Source organism: Gouania willdenowi, chromosome 6 (assembly GCF_900634775.1).
Source record: "Gouania willdenowi chromosome 6, fGouWil2.1, whole genome shotgun sequence".
NCBI lineage: Eukaryota > Metazoa > Chordata > Actinopteri > Blenniiformes > Gobiesocidae > Gouania > Gouania willdenowi.
The window spans coordinates 64,925,877-64,940,865 of NC_041049.1; the positions used below are offsets into that span (position 1 = coordinate 64,925,877).

The 14,989-nt window shown below is 38.1% G+C and overlaps 1 protein-coding gene across 2 annotated transcripts; it reads left to right on the forward strand.

The window, feature by feature from the left end:
• The first annotated feature begins 2,910 nt into the window (after nucleotides 1-2,910).
• LOC114465125 (hyaluronidase-5-like) lies at nucleotides 2,911-7,916 on the forward strand. 2 transcript variants are annotated; one of them, XM_028449934.1, is made up of 4 exons: nucleotides 2,911-3,064; nucleotides 5,215-6,172; nucleotides 6,455-6,544; nucleotides 7,454-7,916. In XM_028449934.1, the coding sequence occupies exons 1-4, from the start codon at nucleotides 2,967-2,969 to the stop codon at nucleotides 7,865-7,867; spliced, it is 1,560 nt and encodes a 519-aa protein (XP_028305735.1). In that variant the 5' UTR covers nucleotides 2,911-2,966; the 3' UTR covers nucleotides 7,868-7,916. The 2 variants fall into 2 exon arrangements, with proteins under 2 accessions (XP_028305735.1, XP_028305736.1); XM_028449935.1 differs by having other exon boundaries at nucleotides 2,911-3,046.
• Nucleotides 7,917-14,989: the final 7,073 nt, after the last annotated feature.

The window sequence follows — 14,989 nt, forward strand, 5'->3', positions numbered from 1 at the left end:
AATGTGTTTAGAGTCCAGCCACACCTTCCTGACTTCCTCTGCGTCATAGAAAGAATGGGTGCGTCCAAATAGTCCCTCCTATCTCCTTTCCTATCCACTTTTCCTTAACTCCCGGAAGTGTTTAAGTGGCGGCCATGAGAAGGAGCGTTCCAATTCTCTAAAAGCTAAGGAAAGGAGGCTCAATGCTTCCTTTATAATCTCCTTTAGGCTAGGAAACACTGATGCATCCTTTACCGAAAGAGACCAGATAATGCTGACCCACAATTCCTTGCGGCAACAACATTTAAAGGGACACGCTCATACAAGCCTACATGAAGCACTCTGTCGTTCAAGAAAATAAGATCAGAGACATTTTTAGCCACATTATGTTTTATTCAACATATTTCATTTGTCGAGGAATGCTTTGTGATGTTCTTTTAGTTTTACTTTTGTTACTTGGTAGCCATTTCTCCTTTGATTTAAATTCAAACCTTGTGATACATGAGATTACATCAGCAGAAAGTGTTATAAATGTGCTTTTAGTTGACCATTTTTGGAAATATGTCATTTTTTTCACTACAGCAGACATCTCACTAACCTTTGCTGCCATCAGATTATTATTATTGTTAGTGGAAGTGCGTCTGATTGTCAAAATAACTGTGATGGCCTTTCCTCAACTCCTTTAGGAAGTCTCCTAACACCTTTCCTTAACCTGTGATGTCATCCATGGGTTTAAGGAAAAGTGGATAGGAAATGAGATAGAAGTATTTGGACGCAGCCATTGTCCTGTGTGCTACGTTCAAATCCATTGCTCCTGGGATGCATATAGGGAGGTCTGCACTGATATGTTAGTGCTGGTGTCCTGTCCGTGGTACCCTGTTTTGTGCCTGATGTAAGCGAGAACAATAGCAGAACCCTGTGCTCCTGAACAGGGTTAATTTTATACAGAAACTGATTGAATAATTTCTTTTATTTATTTTTTTAATCTGAGCTTTGACCTACCATTGTGTGTGAACTACCACAACTGTGTGTGCACGTGTTTGTGCATGTGTGTTGCACAATGCAGTGCCACATATTTCTTCTGTGCCCTTTATCATCCCTTTGAATCACAACTTTTTGTTACCCTAAGGCATCGGACTATTGTTTTCTAGATCTGAGAGTGCTGAATCATCACTGTGAGTGTTGTCAAGGCGACCGTTGTTTGTCTGAAACCACCCAACTGCATAAGGGAGGCACTTTGTACCACAGCGTGCCTGTTTCTGCCCACTACTTAGTCACGCAGGTCATTACAAATGTGCAGGACAGATTGTAATGCCAAAACTTATCATGCACAGCCAAATAAAGAGGTAATTAGGATACAGTTCAAAACCTTCTCAAACATAAAGCTTAGGCAAGGTTCCATGTAACCTGACACTGCACCTTATGGATTTGTATTCAGAAATGTCTTCCACATACGGCTGTGGTTGTATAGGGACATGCATACCCTTAGGATGCAGGTGTGAGATGAATGTAGTCAATTTCTTTGAAGATGCTACATTAAAGGGATACTCCACTCCAATTATAAACACAGCTCAACAGAAAGACTGAAAGTGTTCTATTAGGTATGACAGGCAATTTAAAAGCTGCATATGCAATAAAAAGTTTCAAACTTCAAACTATGATGTATAGTGATTACTCAAAGAAGTGCATTATCTATGTAACTCCAACTGGATTTAAATACATCCAGTTGTTCTAATGCTACATTTACACCGCACGCATTTTCGAGATGCGGGCACGGCGCTGAAGCTTCCACGGGATCGAAAAAAGTTTTTCCCATATTCGCTCCATATGCGCGTCAGAAGCGAATATAAAAAAATGCGCCAACGAGACTCCTTTTCCACTGTCAACTATGGAAGACCCCGGTAAAATCGCTACTTTTTACCTTCTGTGGAAGCTGCAGAGTTCCTGCTCCTAATTCTAACAACGTCATAGCGTCCAAAGAACTGGATGATACCAAACTAAGCACTAAAACGTACATTGGATTAAATCACATTTTTCAGGAAGAACCATTGTGTTGAAATCCACAACAATACAAAAAATATGTAGTTGTTACTCTAAGATCTAATACATGTAAAACTTGAAATAAAGGGTGTGAAAACACATGAAGTAAAAGCAGATTGATCATCTCAGTTTGATATTTATTTCCTTTGATGACAAAGTTCAGACCGTCACTAAATTTCTTACAAGTCATATTAGACATTCATACCTGGGATGGGCAACTCTATCACAGCGGGGGTCACAAAACCGTGATTTTTATCTGATCCGAGGACCACATTATAAACATTTATGTCAGCATTAGAATGATGATTGAGTGGGGGGAAATGGTTTTGTCTTTTTTGTCTTTGTCTGTGGTTTTGTTGGTTTTTAGTAATTTTGTGTGTTTTTGGAGATTCATTGTGTGTTATTGTAATTTTGTGTATTTTCCTGTCCTTTTCTGCATTTATGTTGTTGATTTGTGCATTTTTGGGTCACTTTCTGTATTTTCCTGTCATTTTATGTAATTTTGTTGACAGTTTGTGTGTCTTTGGAGTTTTTCTGTACTTTGTGCAACTTGCTGTCGATTTGTGTGCTTTGGCAGTTATTTTGTGTAATATGTTGGGCTTTATATTTCTTCCAACTTCTTGAAATACTATTTTTGGGGATTTATTTTGGGAGCTACACAAAATTAGACCGAGGGCCACTGGGCTGCCAGTTTCCTATGTCAGATCTATACAGTAAAATGTGTGGTTAGTTTGTCTACACATCATCTTCATCCTGGACCCTCAGGCATAAAGAAAAAAGACCTGAAAAAACCTAGATGGCCCAATGCACATGAGATAAACACCTGACAGCGGCAAATCACTCTGACATGTTGGCACATGTGCTCTGCCTGAAACTCAGGCCTCAGCTGCATAGTATTTAAAGTGTTGCTCCTCAGACGCCCATTCAACACCGAAGTTTTAAAGTTAATGACTTACAGAAAAGTTAACTACTCCAACATTAACCAAGTGAGCAAGTTGGACAGCTACAGGTCAGAGGCTTTCAACAGGTTGGTGTGTGCTGGCATGTAAGTTTTTTGTTCACTCTGAATATTATTAGTGTCAAAGTTTTAACCTTTTTGTAAATTAAAGACAGTGGAATTGATCTGTTGAACTCGTCTTAAAACTGTCACAGACCATGATTACCTGTAGTCTGCCTGGAGTCACATATATATGAGCCTGTGACTTCAAACAGAAACACCAGTTAACTCATATAGAGCTTTTAAAATGACTAATTAATAATCACTTTTGAACCATCCAATGCCATTCCTATTTTGCGACAGATTTACCAAGGATTGTTTACTTGCTGACAGAAAAAAATAAATTCATAAATTGCATTTTTTTGTCTATTGCAGTGTTAATATTGTCAACAAACATGACAAAAGATGACCTTTTTGCTATAATGAAAATGACTAAATTCAAAAATAAAAAAAAAATAAAAAATTGATCTTGAGTGATTACAAATTGATCATGGATTATTAAAAAAAAAAAAAAAAAAAAAAAAAAAAATTGCGAAGGAGACCAAAATGTAATTTTAGTCCAGTCAACAAAAGCTGTAAAGTGTCCTGATATATCCTACTTAAGTTGAGGTACTGTTACTCGATTGAAATTGTACTCAAGTACAAGTATAGTCATACATGAAATACTCAAGTACAAGAAAAATGTATCTCAAATAAATGGTACTCAAAGTAAAAGTTACCAGTTACTTTCACCCCCCGCGTTTATTTTTGGGAATAAATCTTGCCACAGTTCTCTTGCATACAGTAAACATCTCATGTATAAACTTAAAAAGGAAGAGACCAAATCTTGCATAGTTGGAGCTTAATTTATTTTCCACAAAGGCGTCTGTATAAAATACAATTATTTAAAAAATAAAATAACACCATTGAATTGAATTAAAAACAATAACATTTATGAACTCTAAAACTGAGAAAACAACCTCCATTTAATGCTATTTAGATACAGTGCATTACAGTTAATCTGATTGCTCGGCTATGATGTGATGCATTTGATTGTTTTCTGGTCATTTTATTTTTTGTAGTATCACAATGGGCGTTGATCATTTAAAAAAAAATAGATAAATAATTAACTCATGATCGGTTGGGTGTAGAAATGTAACAAATCTATTAAAACATATAAGTACAAGTAAAATGACTGATTTAGAAATATGCTCAAAAAGTACAAGGACCCATAATCACAACTCAATTACAGTAACATGAGTACTTGTAATCCGTTACTTTCACCTCTGCCGGTCAATCAAAACATACAATTCTTTCCTCTGTGGTGTATATCTGTGTGGCATCCCTGTTACTGGTAAATATTTGTTTATTGGTTGAATGACTGGGATACGTGCAGACAACCATCCCACACTTCTGACACACATGGGACAAGATCATCTTCATATTTTAAGAAGAAGCAAAGGTGTGTGAGTAGAAATAACGCAGTTATAAAATATCACCCTTTCTTTCCCGAACAATTAATCATCGTCACCATCTCTGTTGAATACATCTCGAACAAAATGATTTCCACACACACAAGAAAAGAAGCTTGGAATGTTGCAAGACATAGAGCCTGAGATTTTTTTTTGAAAGCTTGGAAACTAAGTATAGCAACATTTATGAACTCTAAAACAGTGCCATGCTAAAGGTGCCATGTGGGTAACAACAACATAATAAGGAGAAATCCAAACCTGAACCAAAGAAAGTGGTAAAATAACCAGCATTCAATGCCGCACCCTGTATTAAATTTAATCTGACTGGTCGCTACGACGTAATGCATTTGATTGTTGTCTGGTCATTTCATTTTTTGTAGTTTCACATTGTCCGTTGATCATTTTAAAACAAAAAATAATAATTTACCCAGTAATGGTTGGGTGTAGAAATGTAACATTACTTTACATCTTCTAAAATGTTCAAGTAAAATTATTGTTTTAGAAATAAACTCAAGTACCCATAAATGCAACTCAATTACAGTAACGTGAGTTCTTGTTTTCCATTACTTTCACCTCTGGGTACATGTACCCTTGGTCTAGGTTGACAGTATTATTTAGATGTTTTTCTTTAGTGAAAAAGTCAATAATTTCCGAGATCCATGAAGTTAAACCTGTAAGAACAAAATTGAATATTTTTAGAGTTACAGCTTCACATTGAATAGTTACGTTCATTTTACTTCTTCCCAGATCGGGCTCTACTGAAAAAATGAGCCAAGCTAACGTAATCCACAGCAAGCATCACCTGATCTTCATCACCTCATGGGCCGTGCTGAGCATCGGTCTATCCTTGCCATGGACAGACCCTCCTCTTATTCCTGGCCAACACTTCATGTTCATGTGGAACGCTCCGACAGAGTTGTGTGAAATCCGCTTTGGGATGCCCCTCGACCTCTCCTACTTCAGTCTGGTCAGCAGTACCTTAAAAACAGCAACTAATCAGAGCATATCTATTTTCTACTCTGACCGCTTTGGCGTCTTTCCTTATGTTGATGAAGACACTGGAATAATGTACGATGACGGTCTGCCACAGTTGATGGACTTCCAGGAGCACCGTGAGTTAGCCGAGGACGATATAGAGTATTACATTCCCATCAACCAGCCAGGCCTGGCTGTGCTGGACTTTGAAGAATGGAGACCGCAGTGGGTTAGAAACTGGGGAAGTAAAAACATATACCGAGAGATTTCAATTAAAACAGTGAAGAAGAAGAACGCATCATTGACTGATGAGCAGGCTGAAGACCGGGCGAAAGTTTTATTCGAGCGTGCAGCCAAGAAGTACTTTATACGATCTATTCAAATAGGGAAAAGACTGAGGCCCAACCGACTGTGGGGTTACTACTTGTACCCAGACTGCTACAACTATGACTACAACCAGGATTTCAAGAGCTACACCGGAGAATGTCCAGAGATTGAGCATACAAGGAATGATGAACTGCTGTGGCTTTGGAAAGAGTCCACAGCTCTTTATCCATCTATCTACCTGGAGATAATTATCAAAGATTCCATGCAGGCCAGGATGTACGTCCGTCATCGCATCCATGAGACTATTCGTATCTCAAGTCTTGCCAACAGCTCTGTTGCTACACCCATATACGCCTACATAAGGCCGGTGTACAAGGACAGTGTGGATAACTATATGTCAGAGGTCAGGCACAACCCATTTTCTGTGCATTTATCACCTGCAGACACAAACATAATTTAATTTTTGAATCATAACTTTGTTATTCAATATTCTGCTTTTTAAGCTCAAATAACATTGATTAGACTACATTTCTGTGTGTTTTCATAGAATTCATCATAGCATAGACTAACGGTAATGTTATTATCTAAATATCCTTATGAAAGTTTTATAGATCCAAGCCAAAAACAGTGACCAGTGGGTTTGTTTGAGAGTGTAATGATTTTTCCTGCTTCCATGTTTTTACAGTTCGACCTGGTCAACACTATTGGGGAAGCGGCTTCTCTTGGGGCTGCTGGAGTGATCTCCTGGGGAGACATGAACGTCACAGACAATGAGGTAGGACATGAGGGTTCTTCTCATAACCTAATCATTGAGTAATCTCTAAAAACAATAGCGCCATCTACTGTTGGAAAGGGAAAGAGACAGCAGTCTGTCCAAAGCCTTCATTTGGGTATATCACTTTTTAAACAAAGAGAAAGAAAAGTATAATTTAAGAGGGGTTTATTTTCTTTTAACAAAGTACATTTAGAACAAATGTTAAAAAAAGATGTATTTCTATTTACGCTGTTAAAGTTTGGAATAATCTAGACGATCACTTTAAGTTAATGAGTTCAAAAATTCTTTAAACAACAACATGTTTTGCACCAACTGAAACATAAGATGATAGGCTGATGAAGAGCGCTGTTATTGATTTGTTTCTATTGTTTTTTATATAATGCTGTTTGGGGAATGGGCTCTGATAAGCTTCAGTTACTTCAGCCCATTTCATTTTTTGCTGCTTAAATGAATGTTTATTTTTTTGTACTAAATTGTACATGTTGGATAACAGCCAAGAACAAATAAATATCAATAGTAATTTTTTTTTTTTTTAAATCCAATTTTCCGTCATTTTTGCATGTTCTTTTTTTACACTTATTCAATTTTTGTCCTTTCTTTAATTTCTTTGTCCACTTTTCATCCAAATAAGCTACTTTTTGTCCAATATATACCACTTGTTTCCTTTTTTCCCCACATTTTGCCTTTTATTGTTCAGCATTTTTGCCATTTTTCAATATTGTCACATTTTGCCCTTTTTTTTTATTATTGTTAGCCACATTTTGCCCATTTAAGCTACCCTTCTCCATTACATACCACCTGGTTCCTCTTTGTATCTATACTTTTACTTGAGTGCTGAAGACTCTGGAAAACGTTTGTTCCCGCTTTAACACGTGCCCTCTTCTCTTCCCTACGCTAACGCCCGTGCAGGACTCATGCCTAGACGCCCGTCGTCACTTGGAGCGGGTCATGAACCCTTACATCCTGAATGTGTCGACGGCGACAAGGCTGTGCAGCAAGGCTCTGTGTCAGGGCAAAGGTCGCTGTGTGAGGAAGCACTGGGACCAGGACGTGTTTCTCCATCTCAACCCGAATCGTTACAAGATCAGCCAGCGGCAGCACGGCAGGAAGCTGAAGGTTATCGGAGACCTTAGCTTCGATGACGTCTCCTGGTTCGACCTTCACTTTGACTGCATGTGTTACAGCAGCGAGCCGTGTCGCTTCTTACAGACTATTAATGTAATAGAGGAGGCAGTTGTTACCACCAAGGGTGGATCTGCTCCCAGTAAGAGTCCTCTGCTGATGCTGGTGGGGACACTCGTATGTGTCTGGTATGGATTGTAAAAGGAACTTTTTCTTAATCTAATTTCTATTAAAAAAAAAAAAAAAAAAAGAAAGAACTTTTGTTGATTTGAATTATTATGTTGTTCTTTTAAATACTATAATTATTTATATCCTTACTAAATGTCCTTATAATCAATAAATCATTTTAATAAAATAAACATGCTTTGTCAGTCAACTTGTTAGAGGCCTATTTTCAGGGACAAAGACAAACAGTTTCAGAACTTCTGATTTTAACTTAATCTAAATCAAACAACACAAACTCTACGGAAGCGATGAGAAATCAGATAAACAACCTTAGGGACAGTCAGATTATCACTAAAACACAGTTTGAGAGCAAAATGATCCCCAAATGCTGAACAATAATTAGTCATTCAGTAATCTTGCACGTGATTTGTGTTGCTTTAACTTAGCAGTAAATTTCATCTTTAATTAACTACAATAACTGATCGTTTGACTTCTAAATGTTATACATCTTCTAATCAAAAGACTACTGTTATATGTACATAAACTTTTGAATTTCTTCCTATGTCTATGTTTTTGACCCTAACAATTACAAACGTCCTACTTATAATAACAAAAGAATACACATGTGCCAGGCCAAAGGGAGAATAGACCAGAAAACAACAACTGGAAAAAATGCTGAGAAAAATTACAATCGAGGCTGGAGTCAGTCAACCCTGAGGCCCACAGCTGTGAATTATGATGAGTGGCTGTTTTCATATTTGACTTAATATGACTTGTTGATTAATTTCTGTTAATAAATTGATTGATTTATTCAGCAAAGCAAAACCTCTGACCATGTCTCTCTGAATGCAATATCAGGTTTGAACACGAGAGTATCTTCATCTACTCGAACACTTTCAGATAGGGGAGATACTAAAACCCGGAATTATCCAGAAACATTTCGGAGACACGGGCTACCGGTCGGAGAAAGAGTAAATTCTGCCCTGTACTGCATGCACAGGCTAATATCAACAAGTTTATCATTGTACCGTTGGTAGAGCTACTATCTTCACCAGGGAGCAGATATTTATTCCTGGTTATTGTTTTCCAGAGTTTAATAGGGCTTTATTTACTTTTATTAACTTCTGCTTCTTCAACAGATTCTGATTCTGTTAAGGTCTTAACTTCTTCTTTTTTTTCTTATACATCTATAAAAGTGCCCAGTATGAGTTATGTGTCACGGCAAATTTGCGGTTGACCTCATTTGGAGACATGATTTATTGCTCTGGTTGAATGATGGAGTCCAGGCGAGGCATTGATGATTTTATGAAAAAGGTTTATTATAAAACTAAATAAAAAGGAGTACAAAGATGGACAAAATTAGTGACCGCCCCGGGCGGACGTCCAATGACAGAGTGGCACAGTTCTAACTCATCACGTATATTCCCCCTCAGTCCCCCTCCCTCCTCCCCCCAGGAGATAAAGAGGACAGAGGAGGTGAAAGAAGAGGGTGAAAAGAGACTGTTTCTTCTTTAGGTCAAAACAACCAGTTCTCTAGTATCTCCTGATTGTCGTGAGTGTTGGAGGTGTGTGCGTGTATGGTGTTTGTGTGTATGAATGGATGTGTATTGGGTGTGTATGTGTGACTATGTGAGTGTGTGTAGGCATGTGTGTGTCATGCCTCTGTGTCTGAGGGATAAGATGTGTTTTGGGAAGCTGACCTCGAGAAGAGAGCAGAAAACATGAGACAGCAGAAATGAAAAGTCTCAACTTAAAGCCTTAAAAAGAATAAGGTCTATGAGTAAATATGTTAATAAACAGAACTAACAATTTTTGCCCTGACATATGAAAGTGAAGAGCAAACAACCTCCAAGCTAAAATGCATTGAGTGAGGTAGTTTAACACTTTAACACTGACATGCTTTAAAAAAAATATTTGGATATTTCTTGGATTGATACAATAATCGTGCGGTGAAATATTGCGATATATCGCCAATTTGATTTTTTCTTACAGTCTTACTTGTACACGTGTGCCATTATGTTGTCTTGGACTTTCCACTCACCATGTTCCTGTTCAAGTTACCTGGTGTCTAATAATGTTTCTTTAAAATAAAAATAAAAAATGTTTTTTATCATTTTGCCCTAGGTTTGGGGTTTTGATTAGATTTCATGTTTTTTTAAGTGGCCGTAAAGTCGTTTCTGTAGACGTAAACGAGTTCCATGAACCAGTGACTGATTGCTTAACCTCGCAGACTGGATGTGTGTATGTGTAGTTAAATTTAATTACTTGGAGTGAATCTGAATTAGAACCAGTAATATATAGAACTTTTGGAATGTTATTCTTTTTCTACAAGAAATACAATACAATTTCAAATTACTAATTCATTTTCAAAACAGCAAATTCAATTTCAAGTTCTAAACCAATTATTCAAATTCTATTTCTAGTGGCACTTTGCTTCAGTGGAAACATTCTGGGTTGTACTATACATTTGTTTCCAGCAGGGGGCAGCAAGTTATTATTTTCATCAAGATGAACTTGAAGCCCCTAAACCACAAAAACAGAGGTTTACCTCCTCTCTTAAATCATTATTATAAATAGATTTTATCAGTTTATTTTGATATTATTTATTCTTGCATGCAGTTTTAATGTTTCATATGATTATATGGCAAAAGCAATCTACAGGACCATGCGAAATGTGGCCCACATGCTTTTAACATTTAACACAGAGCCCTTTGCAATACAAAGGGCTCTGTTAAGCCCTTTGTATTGCATATGGGTGTATTAAGCATGTTTTATATATATATAGTTGAAAGCAGGATGAGTGTAGGCCGACTCCTGTTTATACAATCTCATACAAGTCAAGTGTAAATATTATTATTAAAGCACACACCATTAATTTTGATGGCAATGATAGTATAAGAACGATGATCTGCAGTGAGTGTAAATAAGTTTACATCATCAGGGAAAATCTGTCATTGCAGCACAGGTCGTCACTCACTGTTGTGACTGTAACTATGAATGGCATCGTGATATCACTCATTGGTTATACTTTATCACAGGTCATTTACCGCAGGATTTTTACCGTGCGGGTTTCTCTCGGGGTTCATTTATTAGGTAATTGTAAAGATCAGGGTAAGTAAAATTGGGCCAATGTTTTAGATTTGCTGTTTGTACGGTAGCCATATTAATATACCGACATTCTATCCGTACGTTGTGCCCCTCAGTGGCCAGTTTAAGACGCTACATACTTGTACTTCTGTATGTTACGGACATGCTACGTATTTATGAATTGTTGTGATATTCATATGTAACCTAACGCTAATCCTAACCCTACTCCTAAAACGCTGCATACTTGGACTTCGATAAATGTACAAATAGACACTTTCTTTTAAATTGTTCATGCAGGTGTTGGTTGGGACTTTGTATGGACACTCAGAAATCCTTAGCACTGATAACTCAGCCTTATAACATCCCCTGGCCTCTTCTGGTAGTGTTTCTTGATACTTGTATGTCATATCGGGATATAAATCACTCCTGTATTGACAAAGACATTTTTGTCATTACACAAACAGGAGGCAGACAAGTTGTTTTTAAGATATTTTAAGATGGTGCCCGTTTATTTACTACCGCTAACGTAATCTGTGACGTAAACCTGACTTCCCGAATTCCGTTCTTAAAGATGCATTAAAGCCCCTCACCTCACCTGTGAGGAATGTCTTCTTGTGATACTAAAGTTAATGGTGGTTTGGATAACAGAAGGTTTAGCAGGTGGTTTTGTAGGCCTACAACGTGAAATCCTGTTTTTGCGTGTGGTGCTGCTTTCCCTTTCTGTGCCCACGCTATCCTGAAGGCTGGATTGTTCTCCCATTGTCAGTCTCAGCTGTCAAAACTATTTCCGCTTCTATGTCTGCCTGGGCTCATCAGGCTGCTGCTGCTTATGCACGACACAGATCAAAGAGTCCATCACACACACACACACGCACACTTTGATTTTTCTTGATATTACCACAACAAAGGAAATTTAAAATGCATAAATACACAAATTAAAAACTAAAATAAAATATGGGATAGACATATAGTTTATTTGGGGTTACACTGAGCAAATGAGACCTGAAAAAAGACATTTTTCTCCAGTGGCATTTTTCCGTGAATCACTACTGTAGGGCAGAGCAGTGAAGCTCTCCAAATGTCAAAGGTCCCATATTACTACTTCACAAAGGTCTCAGAAGCCCAACAAAATAGTATTTGAGGTGTTTTGCACCAAACGCAGCAGTCTAAAAAGTCGCTCTCATGAGCTTCCTTCAGAGCAGGCTGAATGTACCTTTTTTAATTATGGCCAAAAAGTTCAATCTTGGTTTCATCTGACCATAACATATTTTTCGACTTCAAATGTGTTTTTGCAAAATGAGGTCGGTCTTGGATGTTTTTCTTCATAAGATAAGGCTTCCATCTTGCCACCCTACCCCATAGCCCAGACATATGAAGAAGACGGGAGATTGTTGTCACATGTACTACACAGTCAGTACTTCTTCAGTGTTGCCGTCGGCCTCTTGGCAACATCTCTGACCAATTTTCTTCTCGTCTTGTCATCAATTTTGTACAGATGTCCTGTTCTTGGTAAAGTCACTGTTGTGCCATATTTTCTCCACTTGATGATGACTGTCTACACTGTGTTCCATGTTATATCTAATTCCTTGGAAATTCTTTTGTACCCTTCATCTGACTGATATCTTTGAACTATGAGATCCCTCTGATGCTTTGGAAGCTCTCTGTGGACCATGGATCGTGTTGGACATGTGGCTACAAAAATATCAGGAAAAGCTACTAGAACAGCTGAACTTTATTTGGGGTTAATCAGAGGCACTTGAAATGGTGACAGGTGTGTGCTGACTCCAATTTACATGAGTTTGAAGGTGATTGGTCAAATCCAAACACAGCCTCGTCCCCAGTCCCCAACCTCATTCTCTGTTTTTTATTTTTACTTCACTTCCCTGAAAGGTTTCGGTTTGTTTTTCAATTGCATTGTACAGGTTATAGGTCACATTAAAGGTGGAAAAAGTTGTGAAATTATTTATCTTGGGGTCATTTTTTCACATCACAAAAACCTGGCATTTGAACAGGGGTATGTAGACTTTTTATATCCACTGTAACCACAAAAACTATGAATTAAAGTGTCTAATGGTTTGATGGATCATTATTTTTCATGACATGAAATTAGTCTTAGAATAAGTAATGAATAAGCAGTTGGACAGTCAGGGTACGATATCCCCTCTGACCAGTTTCTATAAACCATAACAGTAAACTAAACAAACTGGTTTGAATGATAAAAACACATCGGCAACTTAAGCCAACCTGTCATACACTTTTTGTTTGAGAAAATCTTATTCTTTTACGATGAAAAACAACAAATACAAAAAAAACAAAAGAAAAAGTGTATCTATGACAGCTGTCATCTGAGTGAATGAGTCAGAATTTGCAAACTCAAAGCAGAAAAACACACTCATTGTTGAATGGATGCCTGAAATGAATTCCAGTGCACAGTGACATTTCATTATAAGACACGTGCTTGCCTTCTTTTCACGTCCTCTCATCTATATTCATCACAACGCAACAGCATTTAGAAAATTCCTGCAGTGTCCGAGTGTGAAAGCCGCTCTGACAAACAGCCGTCCTGTTGTGTGCTGGATAAATGTTTCATGTGCAGCCAAGTTGATTTTTTTCAATACGTTACAGGCCTATAATGCAGTTTATTATTATTTGGGCAGTGTTTTTCACATAATTTACTGTTTTATGAAGTATTAATGCATTATTGAGGACATTTATGGCTTTTTACTGTTTGTTGTTGTTGTTGTTGTTGGTGGTGGTGGTGGTGGTGGTGGTGGTTGTTTTGTTTGCACTCTTTGAATCTTGAAATGTTTAATTTCACATCTCAGCTTGGATTGACAGGAAACACAATCACGATTGAGTTCATTTATCAGGATGTCAGTGTCAGGTGAGTAAAGAGTGACGTGGTGAGGAGGACCTAAGTACAGCAGAAAAAAGGACGGTCGCTCGAAGTAAAAGGGCAAAGCTCACACGCTGAACTTCCCCACGATCACACCCTGTTCCACGGGTCCGGAAAGCCAGAGGCCGGGAGGGCACTCCTCCCTGACCTTCCATGAGCCTTCATCGAAAGGCTAAAGCAAGGAGAGGAGTTTGCAGAAACCCCCTGGAACAGAGCAGAGCAGATGTTAAGATGACAACAAAATTACACCCATTTTGTTGGATACATACTGACCTGTAGAAGATGGGGTGGAGGTGGGTTGCAAGATGCTTGCTTAGAAGGCATGAAGGCAGGTTTAAATAATGTATCCTGTATGCTTTGGCCAATAGGGAACCAAGAAGGGAGTCATCGGGGATGTTGGTTGAGTGTTTAAGATCAGATGCCGTCATCTGATTTGGATGAAGTTAAGCTGGCTTGATGTCCGCGGCATGCCTGAACTAACGCTATGTGTGTCTGTGGTCTGCATTGAACCCTGCCTGCAATGTAAAACACCTACATTCCTGCAGAACAAATTCTGTTTTCTTATCCCTCAGACTAATGGGATGTATTTGAGATCACAGAAATAGGGGCCACAGTGTTCAAACACTGGCTACAATGTGACGCCGCAAATCATGAATTACTAAGGAGTGTTTACATCAGATCCTATTTAATTTTTTTTTTAAATTTCTTCTTTATTCAGGTTTTTGTTTTCTTTAATATTAATATTACTAGATGACAAAAGGAATATTCTGGTCTCAAAATAAATGCTGTGTGACTTTCAAGTGACCCTCGAACAGTAATGGCTCCAGCTCGACCAGTTCCGGCTGTCTCGGTGGTAATGTAATGTTAGTAGTAATGTTTCAACCTGTGAAAACTGATCATTTTTTGCACACTTCTATAGCTAACTGTTAAGTTAACAATATTCTGTGCCCAGCCTGCAGCCTACATAATCTGTACTGTCAGATAGAAGCTTACATTTGGATGGAATAAGAGCTTCTTTGTCCCAATTCCTCGTCTTTGTTGGGGATTTCAGCAACAATTCTGGGTCACCGGCTGTGACTGTGCACGCCCCGCTGCTTAAATCGATGGGGGACCCCACCCCCCCCTTCCAGTCGCAGCCCACTGCTGGGTGATGGGTATTAGTAAACAGTCGAATA

Bases quoted from the DNA above. Each gene is read 5' to 3' on its own strand.
- LOC114465125 (XM_028449934.1), top strand. From the start codon at position 2,967: ATGACTTACAGAAAAGTTAACTACTCCAACATTAACCAAGTGAGCAAG. The intron at 3,065-5,214 runs GTAAGTTTTTTG...ACTTCTTCCCAG, and splicing joins AGGTTGGTGTGTGCTGGCAT to ATCGGGCTCTACTGAAAAAA. The intron at 6,545-7,453 runs GTAGGACATGAG...ACGCCCGTGCAG, and splicing joins TGAACGTCACAGACAATGAG to GACTCATGCCTAGACGCCCG.